At 49.1% G+C, this 20,767-nt stretch overlaps 2 protein-coding genes across 2 annotated transcripts; one reads left to right on the top strand and one right to left on the bottom strand.

The window, feature by feature from the left end:
* Positions 1-2,697: 2,697 nt before the first annotated feature.
* Positions 2,698-9,965, top strand: LOC120674238 (probable glutamate carboxypeptidase LAMP1). Its single transcript, XM_039955383.1, has 12 exons — positions 2,698-3,749; positions 3,836-3,903; positions 4,699-4,780; positions 7,682-7,774; positions 7,862-8,014; positions 8,227-8,295; positions 8,524-8,611; positions 8,692-8,781; positions 8,871-8,959; positions 9,060-9,176; positions 9,272-9,412; positions 9,492-9,965. Exons 1-12 carry the CDS (start codon positions 2,736-2,738, stop codon positions 9,672-9,674), a joined length of 2,187 nt encoding a protein of 728 aa, XP_039811317.1. The 5' UTR covers positions 2,698-2,735; the 3' UTR covers positions 9,675-9,965.
* Positions 9,966-15,910: 5,945 nt separating this feature from the next.
* Positions 15,911-19,370, bottom strand: LOC120674034. The gene is made up of 2 exons (XM_039955097.1): positions 18,651-19,370; positions 15,911-17,226 (listed from the first exon to the last, which is right to left on the bottom strand). Exons 1-2 carry the CDS (start codon positions 19,283-19,285, stop codon positions 16,542-16,544), a joined length of 1,320 nt encoding a protein of 439 aa, XP_039811031.1. The 5' UTR covers positions 19,286-19,370; the 3' UTR covers positions 15,911-16,541.
* Positions 19,371-20,767: the final 1,397 nt, after the last annotated feature.

Below are 20,767 nucleotides of genomic sequence, written 5' to 3'. Positions count from 1 at the left end.
TTCTATCTACTGTGAGGAACTAAGCTCAGTTGGTGAGGAGTAAAATGTCATCTCCAGTTTGAATGGCTATTTCTTCTTAATGAAAAAAAAAAACACCTAGCTCCTCCTAGGATGATCTTGTTTTCTCCATCCACTAATCCACTATAGCTGATAACAACTAAAAACCCTAATTTTACCCAAAACTCTGAAATCCATGAGACATCTAGATCTAGCACATGATTCATGGAGCCAAATCGCCAACCGCACTGTCAGTAACGGAAATCCATCGGACATCCTAACACATGATTCGAACCCTATATGATAGCGCAAAGCCCAGATTTTGTTCACCTGCTTCTGCCTATGGACTATCCGGCGATCAAGCTCCTTCTTCATCCGGCCGACGCGTGCCCGCAACTTTTTACCTTTGTCCTGCGTCTTCCGGAGTGCACCCCGCTGCAACTCCCCCTCCCAAAATCTAATCTTCGACCCCAGTTCCTGATCGGTGAAGTTCGCGAACTCCACCTCGCCCCCGCCATCATCGCTGTCGGCGTGGGCGCTCGCCGCCGCCGGGGGATGCGGCGTGAAGGGCGGAGAGAGAGAGCCGACGACCTCCAACTCCGCCGCGGGGGAGTTGGGGTCCATCGCTTGCCAATCGATGATGATCCCACCAGCCGCCGGGCGGGCGGGGCCGGGACAGGGGAGGCTTCCGTTTCGCCGATCGAACGGGACGGGGGGAGGAGGGTTTTTCGAAAAGGGGGTGTGGGTTTGTGGGAGGGGAGGGTCGGTGCCTCGGAACGGAGGGAGGAGGGCGTGATGGGGTGGGGTCGCTGGCGGGAGTTGGGGGCTCAATTCTTCCTGGGAGGAATCCTGGCGATTCGATTCCTTCTTTTTTTTTTTGACGATCGGTGCTGCATGTGTTGCTCTTACTGCATGATAAGAATATATAAAACTACTGCTGGCGAGGGAGATGTGTTATTGCCAGCTAATTTTGCAAGAGACTATATCAGAATTGGGTATTTCTCCCTTATCTCACGTCTGTTCGGCTGGCTGTGCCTGGTAGCTGGTGCTGATTTATTGTCAGAGAAAAATACTGGTGGCTGATGCTGATTTGGTCTGAGAGAAAAACACAGCTGGCTGACTGACTGACAAGCCATCTGAACAGAGCGAATACTCCATCTATCCATTTTTTATAGCTATATTTAAAAAATTCAAATGTTAAAAATGATAGCTATATTTACAATTAGTATGGGTATATCAATAAATAGCACTAGTAACAAGAAATTTCCAGTTAAAACATTGGAGTACCAACAAAAATCTGTATTGTATTTATTATACGATAAGTAAGGTTATTTTTCTTGGTCATTATGTCAAAGTGAAATATAGCTATCAAAAATGGATAGAGGGAGTAATTAGGAGTGTTAATGCACCCTCTAAAATTAAAAACAATAATTATATTCAACTTTTCACCGTATTTGCACTACATAACTTAATTCTATGCACCAACAAAGCAATCACACTCTCTCTAATTTACTCTATAAATGGCCAAATGGGCCGACACGGCCCAACACGGCATGATCCAGTTACAAAGCCCATTAAACTAATCGTGTCATGCCGTGATGGTCCGTGGGCTGAGCCGGCGGCCCAGACACGACACTATAGCGATTCAATCGTGCCGGGCCGGCCCATCCAAACCCATCAGCACGGCCAGCGCGACGGCCCGTCAGGCACGACTTCCGTGTGGGAGCCACCGCACCGACCACTGGCCACCGGGTAAGCGGCGCGTGTGTGCCGGCCGGCCTCCGCCGCACCCACGCCGGCTCTCCTGGCTGACTCTCGCGTCGGCTGCCGGCCTCCGCCGCGCCCATACCGGCATTCCCCGTCGGCGTGCACGCCGGCCGCCGGCCTCCACCGCGGCGCGCACACCATCGTCCATGTTGCTTGTGCGGCGGCCGACGACCTCAGCCGCTCGTGTGCCCGCCGTCCTCTGCCACACGCCCCGACCCTCTACCGCCGCTCGCACGCCAGCCATCCCCGTCGCGCGCGCACCTCGGCCATCCCCTACTCACGTGTCGGCGACCGTCCACCCTGCCGCTCGCCGGCCCCCTGTCGCCGCCGCTTCTCCTCCATCATCGTCAAGGGAAAGGAAGGGGCGGCAGGGAGAGAACGAGAGAGGGGATGGGGGCAGGGAGAGAGAGGGGGAAGAGGGTGGTGGTGGGCTCTTACATGTGCCTTGGACTGTTAATGGGCTTCCAGAGCCTCTAACGGCTAGTGGTCTGACCCAAAATAGTCGTGTCACATAGGTCAGGCTCATTAGTCATGCTGGGTCAGGGTCGGCACTATTGGTCGGAGTTCAGGCCCGGGCACGACCTTATGCATCGGGTCGGGTCGACACTGACCCTATTGGTCATGGGTTGGGTTGAGTTACAGTATGTTTTTTTTCGTGTATACGGCTCATTTGATCGAGCCTATTTGGCCATCTATAAATGCATCGACTGAATTGGTGATAAGAGTTGGGCGCAACAGTATCAGTGATCCGTGACAGCGCAACGTCCACTAGCAATCTCAGCTCTGCAGTAGCTTCAGACTCCAAACACTGTTCCATCAAACGATCCGTGCCCGTCGTCCGGCGAGGAGAGGGCACCACGTCAGCGGCGCCCGCCGCTTAAACCCCCGCACTTCTTGTTCTTGTTCATCTGCCCGCCAAAGGAGCCACCACAAGAGGCCGTGCACCGCGCGCCCCCAGCCCCCGCCGCGCCATGTCCCGCCTCGACGCGGCCTCGCTCCTCGCCCCCGCCTGGCCGCCGCGGGCCAAGCCCCGCCCCCGCGGGCGCCTCCTGTGCCTCGGCCTCTCCGCCACGCTCGCCTCCCTCTCGCTGCTCCTCTTCTTCGCGCTCCGTCCCGCGCCCAGCCCGGCCCCCAACTACGGCGCGCTCTTCCTCTCCCTCGGCTCCAACGACACCGCCGCCGCGCACCTCCGCGCGCTCACCCTCCACCCGCACGTCGCGGGGACCAGGGCCAACTCCCTCACCGCCCACTACGTGCGCGACGCGCTCTCCTTCCCCGCCCACGTCACGCCCTACTCCGTGCTCCTCTCCTACCCCGTCCACCGCTCGCTCTCCCTCTCGGCGCCGGGCCGCGGCGCCGCCGCCACCTCCTTCGCCCTGAGGCAGGAGACCTACCGGGGCGACCCCTACGCGGCCGCCGCGGCGGAGGCCGTCCCGACGTTCTACGCGTACGCCGCGTCCGGGTCGGTCTCCGCGGAGGCCGTGTATGCCAACTACGGCCGCGAGGAGGACTTCGCCTACCTCGCCGCCCGCGGCGTCGACGTCGCGGGCAAGGTCGCGCTCGCGCGGTACGGGAGGATCCACTGCGAGGACATCGCGCACAACGCGCGCGCCGCGGGCGCCGCGGCCGCCGTGGTGTACACGGACCCGCTCCAGTACGGCGGCGCCCCCGGGGAGGCGCCGTTCCCCGACTCCCGGTGGCTGCCGCCCAGCGGCGTGCAGGTGGGCAGCCTGTTCCGCGGCGTGGGCGACCCGACGACGCCGATGTGGGCGTCGTCCGAGGGCTGCGAGCGCCTCAGCGTAGAGGAGGCCATGCGCACCGACGACATGCCGCTCATCCCGGCGCTGCCGGTGTCGGCGCGCGACGCGATGGAGATACACGGCGCCATCGGCGGGGCCGTGGCGCCGGCGGGCTGGCAGGGCCGGGAGGACAGCCCCGTGTACCGCCTCGGGCCCGGGCCGGCGGTTCTGAACCTGACGTATCTTGTATGGGCGATTCGAGCCGGCTTTTTCTCGCTCTACGGTTGGCCGCCTTGGGTCCTTGGATTGATGCTTTGCTGTGGAATTTGCAGGGGAACGATACGATGGCAACGATCGAGAATGTCTTTGCCGTCATCGAAGGCGCTGAAGAGCCAGATAGGTAACAAATTGTTCATGGAATGCGATGATTTCTTTAGTGATCCTTCGTTGTCACGGATGCTTCTGCCATACTCTTTGTGAAATGTGACGTTGCACCGCCATACTCGCTGCCTTGCGCATTTCAAAGCACTGCTTTTGGACCATCCATTGACCTTCTAGATGATATGGATGAGGAGGAGCTATCCTCACCTGCCTTCACTCTGTAGAAGACGCCGCTGTTCAATATAGAAGGTCTAATAAAAAAATAGTAAAAAAATTATGATACCCTGGCAAGTTGCGCATATATAGTGCCGGTGGGGTATGGTTCTTGGCTTCTTACGATAACCTACAATATCCTATCGAGCTCCGCTTTGCAGATCGGAAGAATCTGCGGCATATCATTCTCTAAGAAAGTCAGAAAAGACTATGTCTTTTTTATTAACCATTATTCCGACCTCATACACGTTTCAAGTGCCTACTTTTGGAGTTTTGGTTTTGGGCCTTCGGTGCAATGTACTAGCTATGGAAATGCATGTTTCCTTCAGGGAAAACTAGCTTAAAACGTAGCTAAGTGATGGTCCTGAAGGAAACATGCCGTATATACTGTTAAAACGCCAAGCACAATTTTCTCGTCCTTTTCGTTTACTGGAAGCCGTTCCCTTCAAAGCCAAAAAATTAGAGCCAGTCATTATCCTCGCTGTTTAACAGAGGTTAGGGACGTGTCATTGCCGTAGGCATAAGTTAAACCACACAGAACCGCGTCTTTTTCTGCTAAGCATGTGACTGAACTGAGAATACACTGCGTTTTGTGATACAGGTATGTTATTCTGGGTAACCATCGTGATGCTTGGACGTTTGGAGCATCCGACCCCAACAGCGGAACTGCAGCTATGATTGAGGTAATTGTCGCTTACAGAACGTCCTCGCCATTGTTGAGTAGTCACTGTGTTTGTAGGCCTGCTGGGCCAGAATGCTGATTCGCTTAGAATAGGTATCAACCAACCATTTCCTCTATAAGCGGATTTACGGGATGGGCCAGGGCCCAGATTCGGCCTAAAGAGTTTGACCCCCTGATTTTTTTCATATTTGATTTTATTTATTACTACTAGTAGACAAAATAGCTACTTTTTTTTGGCATATAGCAATTGATAATTTAAGGAAAAAGTCTATATAACCCCCTCACCTATGGGGGATGGACTACATAACCCCACAACCTATGAAACAGTCTATATCACCCCCTGAACTTTTCAAAACCGGTCAAATTACCCCCTAAAGCAGTTTTGAAAAATCATAGTAAATCTCAAAAAAATCATAAAATAGAAAATTCAATTGTGTTAGACTATAAATGAGAAGATTTACACAGTGAAAATAAAATATGGTATACTTTAGTACATTTTTTACAGCTATGAAGAAAAGCATAGATTTAAAGCTACAACAAAAAAATACTAAAGCATATTATATTATATTATATTATATTATATTATATTATATATTCAATGTGTAGTTCTACTCATTTGGAATCTAACACAATTGAATTTTCTATTTTATGATTTTTCTGTGATTTACTATGATTTTTCAAAACTGCTTTAGTGGGTAATTTGACCGGTTTTGGAAAGTTCAGGGGTAATATAGACATTTCATATGTTGGGGGGTTATGTATTCCACCCTCCATAGGTGAGGGGGTGATATAGACTTTTTCCATAATAGAATTTAATTAAGAATGTACAAATCGAGGAATTTTATAAGATTAGATTGATTTATTCACTAACATATTTAAAAATATTGTTCTATTGGACCACCCTAATCTGAAATCCTAGATTCGCTTATCACCCTGTTCGGCTGGCTAGTTCCGGCTGGAGATTCACTGTAGCAGCTGATTTTGAGAGAGAATATATACTGTAGCGGTTGTTACTGTGGCAGATGGTACTGTAGCGAATAGTTACTGCACATGCTCAACGACCTACGGGAAGGCATAAGGCTGCCCGCAGTGGGCTCTCCATCCCGTCCTTGAGTACCGGATATAGAGATTTTTTGCTGCAGCGGGGCGCGCTACATCGCTCTGTATCGTTGCGGGCGAGACTCCGCTCGCCAAATCGAGCGCAGATAGCGGCCGCGCGCTACGCCGCCACCGTGGCCCGGGTCCCGCACTGTCCAACGGCCTCGCGCCGAGAGAGAGGGGGTGGAGAGGCGTCCGCCGTCGCCGCCGCGAGGAGGGAGGAGGAGGATGCGCCGGCGCAAGGGAGGAGGGGGCCTCGCCGTGGGAGTCCTCCACCTCCGGCGCAAGGGCACGCTGACGGGACGAAGCTAGGAGGCCGGGAGCTCGAGCACTCGCGGGGCCCCTGCTCCTCCGCCGTGCGCGCACGCCCCCTGCTCCTCCAGCCCACGGCCCCCCGCCGAGGCCGTTTTGCGCCGCCGCACCGCCTGCGGCCCACCCCGCCGCGTGCTGACCACCGCGCCGCGAGCAAGCCCCGCGGCGAGGGAGGACAGCCGCCGGGAGGGAGGAACTCGCCCGCCGCCCGCCATGTCCCCGCTCGCCCACCGCGGTTCCGCGCGCCCTTGCCTGCTCGCCGGTCGCGGTCCCGTGCGCTCGCCGGTCGCGGTCCCGTGCGCTCGCCTCCGCCGCCGAGAGGCCCCTGCTCGATTCCCCATGCGGGCCGTTGCCGTCCGCAGGGGAGGGGAGAGAGAGAGAACGGGGAGGGAGAGAGAGGGTGCCGAACTCGAGCCTGGCCGCCGCGGCCTCCGCCCGACCGAGCAGGAGAGGAGGGGTGCCGGGGCCTCCGCGGCCTCCTCTCGCAAGCTCCGCCGTGGCAGCGCCCATGGCCGGCGCGGGGAGGGAGCAGGGGGAGGGAGGAGGGGCGCGCCCATGGAGGGTTGGAGGAGCGCCGACGGGGAGATTGGGGAAGGAGGGGCGCGGGAGGCAAGAGGGAGGACGAGGGGCGCTGGCCGCCATCCCCGGCGCGGCGAGCAGCAGCAAGGCCGGAGCCCGCACACCGCCGTTCCGAAGCTGCTGCTGTTGCCGCCGCCGCCGCCCCGCGAGCACGCTGCCGCACCTCGCGCGCCGCGCCACCCCGTGGGCATGCCGCCGCTCTGCGCGCGCCCCGACGTCCCGCGGGCAAGGGAGGAGGAGAGGGCGCCAGTCTCGCTGGCATGGGGAGGGCCGCCCTCGCCTGCTCGCCGGAGCCCTTGTGTAGAGCCTCTCCCCGCTGCGTCCGTCCGTCCAGCCCGCCGAGCAGGGGCCGCGGCCGCGCCTCGCCGTGCCTCCACCCGCGAGGGAGGAGCGGCGCCATGGCCACGCCCCTGCCCGTGCCTCCGCTGCGTCCCCGCCGGAGGGAGGGTGCCGAGGGGAGAGGGAGATGGTGGAGAGGGAGAGAGGAGGCGCGGCGTGGAAAAGGAGAAGGGAGGGAGGGGGAGAAAAAAAGGGGAAAAAAATCTGAGGTGTGGGTCCCACATGTGGTAGTTGGTATAGAGAGGAGATATAGAGAATGGATGGGCGCGGAGAAACTGAATATAGAGTTGAGAATCTTGATGACCAGAACGGAATATTCTGTTTAGAGAGTGAATTTGGAGTACGACGAGCGCGGAGAGCCTAAATATGAGGGTACTGTAGCTACAGTGTTACTGTAGCTCCGGCCGGCCGCGCGAGCAAGCCGAACACGGTATATGTAAGCTTAAGTAACTGAAGCTTAGTCCCATCTCATGTTTTCTGTGCGTGACCTATTGTTAGCTCAAATATTGCACATGGAGAAAGATCTGCTGCCTGTCTGGTTCTTGACATGTTATTTCACCTTCTGTCCATCTAGTTAGCTCAAAGGTTTTCGATGATGCAAAAGCAAGGTTGGAGACCTCGACGAACCGTTATATTCTGTAGCTGGGATGCGGAAGAATATGGATTGGTCTGTATCTGTCTCTGAACCACTCTTGTCCGTCTGTATATATTTACTATGAAACAGCAATAATGATCAAAATTTGCATTTACTCAGACAGGATCGACTGAATGGGTTGAAGAAAACCAGGAGATGCTATCTTCTAGAGCTGTTGCTTATTTAAATATTGACGTTTCAGTCGTTGGCCCAGGATTCCTGCCATCTACAACTCCCCAACTTGATGAGTTGCTTCAGGAAATAACTAAAGTGGTATGGGCACCCTGCCTGAAACTAGTGGTAGTCAAATACCCAGGAGAAAAGAAAAAGGAGGGGGGGGGGGGGGGGGCATGGTCATGATAGTGAACTTTGTTTTCTTGTGGTGACCATTTTTTAGTCAAACATAGGTTTTTTCTTCTGTGTTTATAGTATTTTCCATATTACAACGCCTAAAAGGTAAAACTGCTCTTTGTCATTTTGTGAAGATTCAAGATCCTGACAATTCATCTCAGTCTGTATATGATTCATGGATCAAATCAAATGGTTCTCCAAAGGTGAGTTGTAATAAATTGCTTGTCCAATATATAATCTACTGTCTATATTTTTCCTGAGGAGCCGGTTAGTTGTATTAGGCTACTAGTTCCTTCAACTGAAACAGGCCCTGGAGGTTCTAAGGACTTCAAGTTCTGATTTATTCAGCAGCACATTTTAATTCCATACCTCCAGAATTGTGTTTTTAGTGGGTGAATCACTCATCTCTCACTGCTGTTCCCCTGCATTAGTTTCTAAGACTAGGCGATGGAGGATCTGACTACTCAGCCTTTGTCCAACATGCTGGTATTCCTTCAATGAATTTAGTGTTTGGTGAAGGTAAGGCCCCTGATCTCCATCAATTCGTTTATTCTAGCGATTTTCCTCTTTTAATGTATGTTTCTGGTTGGTGTTTGTAGGACCAGGATATCCGGTTTACCACTCCTTATACGATGACTACGTGTGGATGGAAAATTTCGGAGATCCTGGGTTCCGAAGGCATGTTGCAGGTCTGACCTGTTATATTGTTCTTGTGCATAATATTAGTTGATGCACTATCTGCACCACCACGTTGGTAACCAAGATGTTCATCTTGCAGCTGCTAGCATATGGGGAATGATGGCTTTGAGGCTGGCCAATGATGAGATCATACCCTTCAATTACATGTCCTATGCAATCGAGCTTGAGGTCAGCTTGTGTCCCTAAATGCAACTGCATCTATAGGCCAGTAGAGCCACTCAGACACAGGGAACACATGACGAAGTTCTAACCTTATTTCTGAATGCAGGCATACACAAAGGTATTAGAGAATGGATTGAAGGGAACAGCGGTTACTTGTTCCCCACTGTACAACTCAATCAGAGATCTCAGAACGGCAGCTACCAAAGCCAACAACCAACAAAAGGTACCTTCACTTGAGAATTGCTGCTCGAGTTATGCAAAACTTACATTCTACCGTACTGCGTTTTGTGCACTGTGATGAGACATGGCCACTTTCAGGAACTTCGAGAGCAACTGCTGAGCAAGCAGCTGAACAAGGATTCAATGAAAATCCGACAGCTCAATGACCGGCTCATGCAGGCCGAGCGAGCCTTCACTAGCAGGGAAGGCATCGTCAAGCAAGAATGGTTTAAGCATCTGGTGAGCCGAGACTCCTGCACGAAGCACTCGTTTTCCTCTCTGGAACGCTTACACTAATTTCAAGTGTTAACACTTGCAGGTGTATGGACCTTCAGAGCAGAACGACTGGGATACTGCAGTCTATCCGGGTATAGCCAATGCCATAGCCAGCGCTCGGAGCAGCAACACTTCGGAGTCCTGGAAGTCTGTACAGCATGAGATTTACAGAGTGGCCAGGGCCGTGGCACAGGCATCTGCTGTACTGAGTGGCCGTCTGACATGAGAGAACTGGGATCACCTATCGAAAAAAATAAAAATGTTTCAGCAGTTACAGCATACAGGCGCCCAGGATAATCTCATGCCCCCTGCCGACAACTACTGATCGTCCAGGTAATTCGGTTCCGGACGGATACGATACGGAGGATACCTAATATAGAAGAAGTCGTAATCGATTCCAACAGGTTTACAGCGAACTAGGCGTATAGCCCGTACATTTGCGCGGCTAGTATTGAAAATTCAAAACTTCGCATGTCGTTGTATCCTTACTTGAAGATTATATTATTTTTTTACCATATATCACCTTGTTCATTATCATAAATTATGTCTTATTATTGATTAAAACAATTTAAATATAATCTACCTATAATAATAATTTAATCTGTTGAGCTTTAATAATATTATGCATATAATTATTTTTATTTTCGTTTTATTTTGATTGATTATTGTTAGTTTTAGTTTTTATTAATATGTATATGTTTGTTTTCGATGCATAGCTAAATGATATTTTATATTTGATTTTCTATAATGGCATTGGTGGGTGATTTTTAATTAGTCACAGGGGTATTTTAGGCTAATTTTTATCATAATGGTAGTGGTGGGTAATTTTTTTTTTATTTTTTCGATTAACGTAGGAATTTCTAAGTTTTGAGAGCGAACGTGGATGCTTCGTTTGTTGGCCTTGTTAGCTTTAGTTTTTATTAATAGTATATGTTTGTAACTGATACATAGCTAAATGATATTTTATATTTAATTTTTTATAATGGCATTGGTGGGTGATTTTTAATTAGTCACAGGGGTATTTTAGGCTAATTTTTATCATAATGACAGTGGTGGGTAGTTTTTATTTTTCTATTTTTCATCGTTTAATGTGGAAATTTTTAGGCTTTGAGAGTGAACGTGGAGACTCCGTTTATTGGCCAAATAATAAGATAATAGATTTTTAGTATGCTGCCTGCGGTAGTACTTTGTGTATCTGTACCCTGCCTGGTATCCATATAGCAGTTAAAACATGTAAGGGCGTGTTTAGTTCGCGAAAAAATTTGGGTTTGGCTACTGTAGCACTTTCGTTTTTATTTGGTAATTACTGTCCAATTATAGATTAACTAGCAAGGTGGCCCGCGCAGATAGCGCGGGTAGCTAGCAATTTTTCATGTTAAAATTAGGATCTTTTTAACTTAAAATTAAATGTATTCAAGTGACTTTGTCTAATTGTTTCATTGTCATTACTTTGTCCAAATAGTCCAGTTTAAGATATCATCTTATTTCATTGTGCAAAATATGTACATGACAAAAGGGAATATCTATATGTAAACATAATTTAATGCAGATGCCCTATTTTGATGGTGCGTTTACGTACTCTTGGCTGATCAGTCCTTATCAGCTTACCTCAATTTAGATTAATTATGAAATTAAGAGCAAAACACTAAGAGTAGGGATTATGTTATAATTCCTTCAATCCTCCTTTGCTAGCTACTGCCCCTTTTCCTAATACTGTATTTGATTCTTTTTTCTATTTTTTATCTAGGCCGTGTTTGGTTGTAGGGTGAAAAAATTTTCACCCTACTTTAACCACTGATTACGAGTATTAAATAAAATCTAATTATAAAACCACCTCCACAATCCCCCGTGTAAATCGCGAGACGAATCTAATGAGGCCTTTGACCGCGTGATTAGAGGATGGTTACTGTAGCATCACTGTAGCAAATCATCAATTAATTACCGTCATTAGATTCGTCTCGAAAAATTACACTTATCCCTAAAAAGGTTTTGCAAATAGACTTCATTTAGTAATCCATGCATGCGAGATTCTTTTCTCGGGAAACATGCTCGAAATTTACCAAACACGGCCCTAAACATTTATTTATTATGGTTTAGATTTTACCTTGTTTGTGTCTTTTTCTTCCTGATACCTATGAAAATAGTTTCATAAAAACGTGTATTTTCATATAGTGATTTGCTTAACTTGTTTATAAAACTCTAGGAGTTATTTTTATGTATTTGAATTACACTCTTATTTGATTATTTTAATTATTAACTCATATGAAAATCAGGATGCTGATTTCACTAAATTTTGTCATCTTCTTGGACTCACTATGGATCTTTAGTTTTTAGTTGTTTCATAGTTGTCTATTTCACATACCGCTTTCTATAGCTTCACGAAAAGCTTTTACTTCTAAAATTATTTCGCTGACAGGTACCAATGCCTCGTGCATCTTCCCGTAGATAGGAAGCCTTTCTACCCTCTTCCAGCTGATTCAGCTATTGTATTCTGTGACTCGCATAATCAAATTTGGACCACTGATCTTTCTCTAGACTGGTGCTTGAAATTTAGGATACTTCAGATCTCCTCAACTCCCCCTCATTGCACCTTGATGATTCTACAAACACTAATTCACTCTGGCAGTTACTCCCTCCATTTTTATTTACATGTCGCATTAGCTGGTTTGTCCTAAGTCAAACTTTACTAACATTGACCAAGTCTGTAGAAAGATATAGTAACAACTATACTATCAACATATATTTTATGGTGGATTCAATGAAACAAATTTGGTATTGTAAATATTATTATTTCTTTCCATAATTTGGTTAAAGTTTACCAAGTTTGACTTGGGACAAACCTAATACGACAGAGGGAGTATATACTACGCACTTAAGGTAATCGTTATAGGTGTGTCATCCTGAGATGCTTTTAGTTTACCCTTGTATCATAGAAAATCTATGTGTTACATGAGTCCACAAAGATCAATGATGGAGATATTTATATATTTTGACATATTATTGTGATAATTTATAAACCAATAAGAGACTCTATTGGATTCATGTAACACTTAAGTATTTAGAGGGTGTTTGGATTTCAGAGTTAAACTTTAATTTTGTTTATATGGATGCCAAATAAAAGGGCTAAATATGGGCTAATTGGTAATTTAATTGCACAAATAATGTTTATTTGGTTTTAAGAGCCTGTTAGTCCTTATTTAGCCCATTAGGGCACCGAGGGATAAATTAGCGCTCCTATTTTAGTCAATACCCCTAAATTATTTTTTTCATTCCAAGGCTACACCGGATATTGCTTTTGTAAACTTAAGTTAAACCTACTAACAACTCTATATAATATAACAATATTGATTGGTTTTCTTTACTTCTTTTGAATATAAACTTTTGTTTATACTTATGGGCTCTCTAGTGTTGATGCAATTACTTTACCAAACAAATAAAAAGCTCTCTTTCAAATTAATTAACATGCCAATTTTTAACTCCCGAGATCCAATGGATGTAATATGTACTGCCTTTTCACCTTTGTGCAAACTCCCACCTCTCTCTCTATCTCTCTCTTTCCACAAAGTGTAGCGTCTAGGTCACTCTCGGTCAAAATTGAGCTGTTTATCAATCACCGCCGAAATCAATGTCTCACTATAGTAACATTATGAACACACCAGTCACCAGGCTCGCATTAGCAGTTGAACGATAGCATATTGTCCATCATTGCATGCATTGCTGGAGAGGCTAACATAATTGTATTATTATGTTTTGCATGGAGGGTGCCGTTACTTTTTTTCTTTTGTTGTAATTATATGGAGAGAGCCTGTAAGATCTTGAATCGTGACAGGCCATGTGACGACACTGTAACTTGAACCGAGCAACTCTCATCCGAGCAAGACGGGAGACTGATGTGTGCCAGATCGGATCAAAGGTCTCTCCTTGCCCCAGCAAACACTCTCACGGGAGGGAACCTGTTTGTCTTTGCCATGGTGCAAGGCAAGCACAGCACAAACCCTAGGTATATATGGATATAGATGAACTCTGAAAAGGACATACAAGGCGACATGGGCCGTCTGCTGGTGGATGGGCAAGAAGGAGGGAGGGCAAACGGGTGAAGATGTCGACTTGAATAGCACAGGTATCTTTCATGGTTTCCATATCTATTTAATTAATCATATTCCACAGAAACTCTTTGGTCAACTATTAATTTTCTTATTTTCAAATTCCAAATTTAAATATTTACTAATTATTTTCGGCATGAACTCTTTGGTATAAATTGTCAAGTTAGTTTCGACCGTTAGATCTTCATAAAATCTAACGGTGCAAATCCTTACTGACAATAGAATGAAAATTTTATGTAACTCTATTCTTTGGCTAAGTAATTTGCTTTCAATTAAATATGAATAGAAACTTAAATGTCATTCATTATTTTTCTTATAATTTAGTAATTTATTTGTTATTTATATGTATTTTTTATTTTTTCCTAATTCATGTAGAATAGCATATTTTAATTTCAAGATAAAATACATATAGATCTTCTTTACTTCACCACTTTTTTCCATCCACCATTGAAGTTACATGCTAGTAGCTTGATTGTATTGTACATGCTCTTGTTATGAAATGGTAGTCAGCATGTCATACGGCAACAAAGATGATGAACATGTTGGTAGAATGGTAGTCAGTGTGTCATCAAATGGTCTTGTGATCCCCTGCCATCTTTGCAACATGGCCACACGATAAAACTCCTCAATCTGCGCCAGGCGCTCTCGGCACCATATTGAGGCCAAGATCACTGGTTCATGCACTGCTTATAGTGCTATTCCAACGCTCTGCTTGCGCACACCATGGTGATCACTATGATGGACGGCCAATTATGTGAGGCCAAATGTGTTCCTGTAGCGGTAGAAGCTGACGGCCCGGCCTCTAAAGTCTCTCTCTTCTGATTCTTCTTTTGGCTTGTCGGCTTCTTTTCGGGATCCTCGATGGTAATAATCACGGTATTATCAAGGAGAGCATAAAGAGGCTTCAAATGAAGCCCCTCATCATCTAGGATGTCCTCTCTTTTTTTCTTGTTGATTTTTATCGCTGAGATCATGCTGCTGGTTGGAATTATGTGCCCATCATCATTTGCACCCCCTGCGTGATTATTCATTGGTCTAAGTGAATCAGAACCTCGACGACATCAGAATCATTGGTGACCATTCGGCTCAGAGGCTCAATATCTTTTTTGCCTCCTTGATTTCCATTATCTGGTATGGTCAGAATCTGAGTAAACATGGAATCAACTTCAACCACTTGCTTAAATAATAAGCCAAACAAACATGGGTTCTATTGCGGTCATCGTCGAGCTCTTGTATGAAACTATCCACCATTACCGTCGAGCACATGGAATTAACCAACCACCGCTGCCGCTGGGCATATACATAGCACCCGTTTTGCTCGTGGTGGGGAGCTCAATCCACATGGCAAGGGCGTCGATTATGATAGCGATTTCCTCCTCCATGGCATCTGAATCTCCAGGGGTGGTGGCGATCTCAACACCACACTGATATTGTCTCAGATTGCCCCTTCCGATCAAATTGAATGTCTTGTTTTATCACGACGTCATCAAAGAGCGACCCATGAAGCTCACACTGGATCATTCGTTGTTCTCAGATTGTAACACTGAGCTTCTCAAAATGATTTTTCATAGTCCTTGATTCCACGGCTGAGTTGCTGACCTATTATAATAGTTTGTATTTCCTAGCCTAGATTTCCTTTGGTCTCCATAGCGAGAATAGAATTGCTGCCATATTGGTCATGTACGGACTACGTAGAGTTGTAGTCTAATACTTCTATTGGCTTATGTATTTTCTTTTTAAATTTTATAGCGAGAATAGAATTGCTGCCATATTGGTCATGTACGGACTAAGTAGAGTTGTAGTCTAATACTTCTATTGGCTTATGTATTTTCTTTTTAAATTTTAGCTTTTTATAATAGTATTTTGTATTGACTCTTTGAATTAATCTAAGTCGTCGGATCATCATAAAAATCAATGGTGTACATTCTTCTCTTTTTTAGATTAATGTGAGAATTTCTAGATCCTCTCGGCGAACGTGGTGGCTTCTTTTAACACTCCCTTAATAATATAATAGATTAGGCTCAAAAGATTCATGTCATCATTTACAGCTAAACTGTGCAATTTGTTGTTTTTTTAAACTACATTTAATGCTCCATGCATGTGTTCAAAAATTCGATGTGACGAGGAATCTTGAAAATTTTTAGGAACTAAACAAGGCCTAAATTAACTTGTTGCTGTCAAATGTATAATAGGATATTTCCTGTTTTCTCGCAATGCAACCAGTTGATGCATTCGTGAGCTTTTGCCGAAAGAACGAGTGGAAACATGTGGTTGCGGGGAAGTCGTTGCTCCCATACTAGTACAATGATACGTGTCAAGATGGAGGAGTACACACTAAACAGTAAACACGCAGCGATTCTTGCAACCCATTCTATATAGATGTCCAAGCCTCTCGGCAGTCACAATGCACCTGTAATCTCTGGTCCTTCCCTTGCTCGGTCGCAATTCGCAATGGCCATCGAGAAGCAGACGACCGTGGTCCTGTACCCCTCGCTTCCTCGCTGGGAGTGGGCCATCTCAACCCAAAGGTCGAGCTGGCCAAGGTGCTCCTGCGCCGCGGCATGGCCGTCGTCATCGATGTCGTCGACTCGCCCGACGCGATGGGCCGCCTCGCCGCTCGACGAGTTCCTGAAAGGCCTCTAGAAGAAGTGCAACGCGGCCCTGAAAGCGCAAGCAGAATACTGTATCTGAAGACATCCAATGTGCATCTTTTGAACTGAACAAAGAAGAGAGAGGTGTAGAAAGAATGGAAAGAAGTGAATGCTGTAATGAAAGAATAAGGGAATGAACACACCCCGTTTCTGTTCTTGTGACCCGACCCAGCCTACACTAAAAACAGCCACAGGGCCTTCAGCGCCACAAGACAAAATAGCTACTGGACTACCTCAACCACACGCACCATACAATCCACAGGAGCACAAAAGCCGCACCCAAGAGCACTAATACACACCCCTCGGGTCCGGTCCGGTCGGGCCGGTCTCTCCGACTTGTCACTCGTCCTGGTCCTGGCACAGCTCCTTCCTGAGCCGCTGCGAGAAGAGCTTGCAGGCGTCCATGCAGAGATCGACGGCCGCGGACAGCGCCACGAACACCGCGACGTCGCCCATGCACGTCACGTGCTGCACGCCGACCTGCACGGTGGGCCGGCTCGCCCGCCCCTCGCCCTCCACCGTGGATCCCATGACGAAGCCGCCGGCGAACGGCCACGCGGCGCCGGCGGCGGCCTCGGGGAACGTGGCCGGGTCGATCACGAACTGCCCGCCGCGCTTGGTGCTGATGGACGACTCGGCGATGGGGACGGCGCACTCGTGGGGGCCCGAGTCGAAGACCAGCTCGAGGCGGTAGCCGAGCGCGTCTACGGGGCCGCGCTCGCGCCACGCCTCGAGGCGCGCCCAGGGCTTCCAGCTGGACGGCCCGGCGCCCGTGGCCTGGAGGATGAGCCAGGAGCCCGGGTTGGCGCGGGAGACGCGGCCGGAGCCCGGGGACGGCACGAACGGCGTCACCATGGACGCCGCCGCCACGGGGGAGCCCGACAGGTCGTGGATGGTCACCGTCCACCCCTTGCGCTGCTCGCGCGAGCCGTCGCGGCGGCCGTCGCCGTGGAGGGTGCTGCTGAGCCAGGACCGCAGCCTCCGGCTGGCGCCCCGGGTCATGGACGACTGCGGCGTCAGCGATCTGGTCAAAATTCGGAGCGCACATGCGGGGTTAGTTAAGTTTACAGGAACGTAACATGCAGTGCAGGCGCATGCTTGCATTTCCTATCCTATCCTAGTAAATAAATCTAGTCAAGTGTCACTACTGCATAACCTCATAGCGTTCGTGGCGCCAAGTGTGAATGCGACAAGATTAATTAGCAGGTAAGGGCTATGGCAATCCGGCCTCGTGCAAGGTTAGCTGGACATGATATAGGAAGATTCTGAGCCAGCTAGCTATATGAGTCCATAAGGAGCTAGGTTGGTAAGTCATCACATGCACGGTTGGTGTGTCTCTTGTACCTCAGCATGGTGGATGTTCAGGTTTAAGAAATCAGTCATTCAGTCCCAGCTAGCTGTAAGTAAAATTACCCTGGTACATTAAGCTAGCTGGATTAATGCATACATGGGGATTTGAGCAGAGCAGCACTGACACTGAAGGTTTCTCTAGAGACCCAACTTGGCTTCTCAGATTGCAGGACCAATGTATTTTTGTATTGAGGAATTTGATCAAAAAAATTGTGGGTCTAGTTTGTTTTTGCGTTTTACAATTCCGCGGACAGCGACATGGATTCTCATGTGTTCACCAATTCATTTTGATTCCAACAAGAAATGCTACCTTCCACGGAGAACAAATATAATTTATGTTCAGTTGCAGTATAATGCCGGTAGGAGTTTGAATGTATGATAAACAACAAAGTATCTAAGAGCTGGCTTCCAATAATATGAAAGGTACGAATAACAATCAAAAGAAAAAACAGAAAGAAGGGGGGATGCTTTTGACTTTTTTTTCTCTAAAAAAATGAAGAGAGGTATTGAGCTATCTAGCTGTGCTCACTAGTTACTTCCTTTCCAAAAAGAAATGTTCAAAACTGATTGCATGTGGATATGGGGTTATCATTAATTAGCTTATGGTAACTGTCACCGGCTTGTTAAAAAAAATCTCCACCAGCTATCTGATGACCAAACCCCTTTACTATAAACCTATTTTGTTTGAGTAAATTTGCTAATTTAGAGTAGTCTGCTTATCCTCGAGTTTTGAATTTTTGACCTCTGGATTTGTATATCAGTCTCTTAAGCCCACTTAATTGTATCCATCTGTTGATTTGGACCAACAATTAATGCTCCATAAGACCAGGATTACCCTTGCCTGCTAATGTCTAGCTAGCATTCTAGGTCCACTGCAAGTCTGCGACTATAGGAACTACTACTACGAAAGGACTTGGCTCCGTAAATCAAGTTCTAAGGATGAACGATCAAACAACTTACTAGTATTAACAACACAAGAACAAGGATAACTAAATTTGCAAGCAAATCGACGAAGGTATCTCGATGCAAGTGGGACTCAGAAAAATGTGCTATCTGAACTGCACGCCAAACTAACAAGGTAGTTCAAGCTATACCAACCTGCTCCTGGATGCCCTCCGTCCGGCGCTGAACCGGCAGGTGAAGACCGGCTGCCGCTGGCCGCCGCCGGCAGCTCCCCCGGGCACCTGGTACACGACGGGCCCGCACTCCGGCTCGCCGCCGAACTGGAAGACGTAGCGCGGGTCGGGCTCGGCACGCACGACCATGTGGATCTGCGCGCGCGCGGGGGCGGCGGAGGACGGCGAAGACGCGGACCCCGGCTTCCCCACGTCCACCCATCCGTCGCGGGCGATGACGGTCTCCCCGGCCGCGGCGCGCGCCACGTCGACGGGCACCCGCACCCGGCCCAGGGCGCGGGCCGCGCTGATGCCGCAGCTGGTCCCCGTCGGGCCCGCGTGCACGGACACGACGAGCTCGGCGGGGCGCGCGGAGAGCCTCCGCACGGCCTCGGCGTCGAGGCTGAGCACGACGGGGTCGGCGTGCTGCGCCGCGGCGCCGGCGAGCGGCAGCAGCGCGGTGCGGGGCGGCGAGGCCGGGTGGTCCTGCAGGCTGAGCGTGCAGAAGCAGGGCGAGGTGGAGGGGTGCACCCCGGCGCCGGAGCTGGGGCGCGGCACGGCGGGGAGCTTGAGGAGGAGCTGGTCCACGGTGAGGAGCACGAACGCGCAGGGGTCCATGGCTGGCGGGCGATCGCGAGCTCTCGGCTCGCCCGCTCGCTCAAACAGCCGCGCGGTTGCAAGTTTGCAACCAATGAACGGGCAAGTGGCTGTGTGCCCCGTTCCGGTGCGCGGGTTATATGTAGCCGCGGCCGCGCGCGGTTGCCGGTTGGGGATGGCCGGGCCTGCCTGCTGACGCGCGCGGATCGATGGCGCCCGCGGCCGGGGGGCAAAGCGTCAAATTGGTGGTTTGGGTGCGGTGGATTTGATTTGATTTGATTTGGTGGGCAAAGTTGAACGCTACCGGGACATGCATGTGCTCGCGTGGATTGGATTATTAGCCTGCTAGTACTATTTGGCTCGTGCGGGGGGGGGGGGGGGGGGGGGGGGGGTGATTGGATAGGGTGACGGGGGCGTCTATTCATCGCGCGAGTCGTAGAGGAGTGGAGGCGGCGGGATCCGGCGAGATCCGGCGGCCGGAGGCGGAGGTGGAGGCGGCCGGAGGCAGAGTTTGCAAGGCGGAGGCGGAGTCGGCCGGCGGAGGCTGCCGAAGGTGGCGGCGGAGGAAGGCCGAAGGCGGAGGAAGGCTCCGGCGGAGGCAGCGACAGAGGAAGTAGAGGAAGGCGAGGCGGCGGAGGCCGGGAAGACGAGCGACGGCGGGGGCGAGCGCGTTCTGCGATTCGTCGCCCCCCACTCGCTCACCCGAGGAATAGACCCCGCCCCCTAGGGTAACCACGGCTCTTTCAGTTACTTTTAGTCATCTATTTACCAAACAGGATATTTAAAATGGACTAAAATTTCTTTAGTCCATTAGTCACATAGAGAGCTGCTAATAGTGACAAACTATATCTCCCTTTCTTAGACCACGTGCATGGCTGTGTCTCCTCACTCTTCCTCCTCTGTCTCCTCTCTCTTCCTCCTCTTTGTCTTTTCTTTTAGTCCTTCCATCCAAAAAGGGTGACTAAAATTTAGTCACCTGACTAAATATTTTAGTCATCTGACTAATGTATTCAAACACCCACTAAACCCTCGACCGAGATAACAGTGGTGACCGCACGGGCGCGCTTTTTGTCCGCACCATGGTGTTTTTCCTCTTTTTCACTAAACATAATGTAGGCTTCTCCCTATCTCCAACATTTCTCAAAGCAACCCCACCCTGGCTTGGCGAGCCTGCAGTACGTGTATGCATGTCCACATCCATGGGTCCAAGTCAGCAGCAATTCAGCATCAAACGAACAACTAGATTAATAAGGAGAGGCAGAATAAAGATCGATCTTAATTTAGCTACCGAATCGCCATACCTACAATGATACGACAGTTGGACGGGATTACGGGTCCTAATGATCGGATTTAGGAGAATGTTGTTGATGATGAGCTGAGGATGATGGCATGGCAGGGCATGTATCATGTACAGTAACAGTATGATGTAGAGAGCCGGCGGCGTGACCTGTCGCGGGCCAGGACACGCCGCTGGTGCCGAGCTGTACGCACATGCAAGCGAGA

The sequence above is a fragment of the Panicum virgatum genome, chromosome 5N (assembly GCF_016808335.1).
Source record: "Panicum virgatum strain AP13 chromosome 5N, P.virgatum_v5, whole genome shotgun sequence".
NCBI lineage: Eukaryota > Viridiplantae > Streptophyta > Magnoliopsida > Poales > Poaceae > Panicum > Panicum virgatum.
The sequence above is the reverse complement of the archived record's forward strand: the minus strand, read 5'-3'. Positions and strand labels throughout refer to the sequence as shown.

What these genes read in the sequence shown, in the direction of transcription:
- LOC120674034 (XM_039955097.1), bottom strand. Translation starts at nt 19,285, where the DNA reads ATGGACCCCTGCGCGTTCGTGCTCCTCACCGTGGACCAGCTCCTCCTC. An exon ending in CGGAGGGCATCCAGGAGCAG is followed by an intron (nt 17,227 to 18,650) that starts GTTGGTATAGCT and finishes AATTTTGACCAG; the next exon opens with ATCGCTGACGCCGCAGTCGT.
- LOC120674238 (XM_039955383.1), top strand. Translation starts at nt 2,736, where the DNA reads ATGTCCCGCCTCGACGCGGCCTCGCTCCTCGCCCCCGCCTGGCCGCCG. An exon ending in ATGCGGAAGAATATGGATTG is followed by an intron (nt 7,775 to 7,861) that starts GTCTGTATCTGT and finishes GCATTTACTCAG; the next exon opens with ACAGGATCGACTGAATGGGT. An exon ending in GTTCCGAAGGCATGTTGCAG is followed by an intron (nt 8,782 to 8,870) that starts GTCTGACCTGTT and finishes TTCATCTTGCAG; the next exon opens with CTGCTAGCATATGGGGAATG.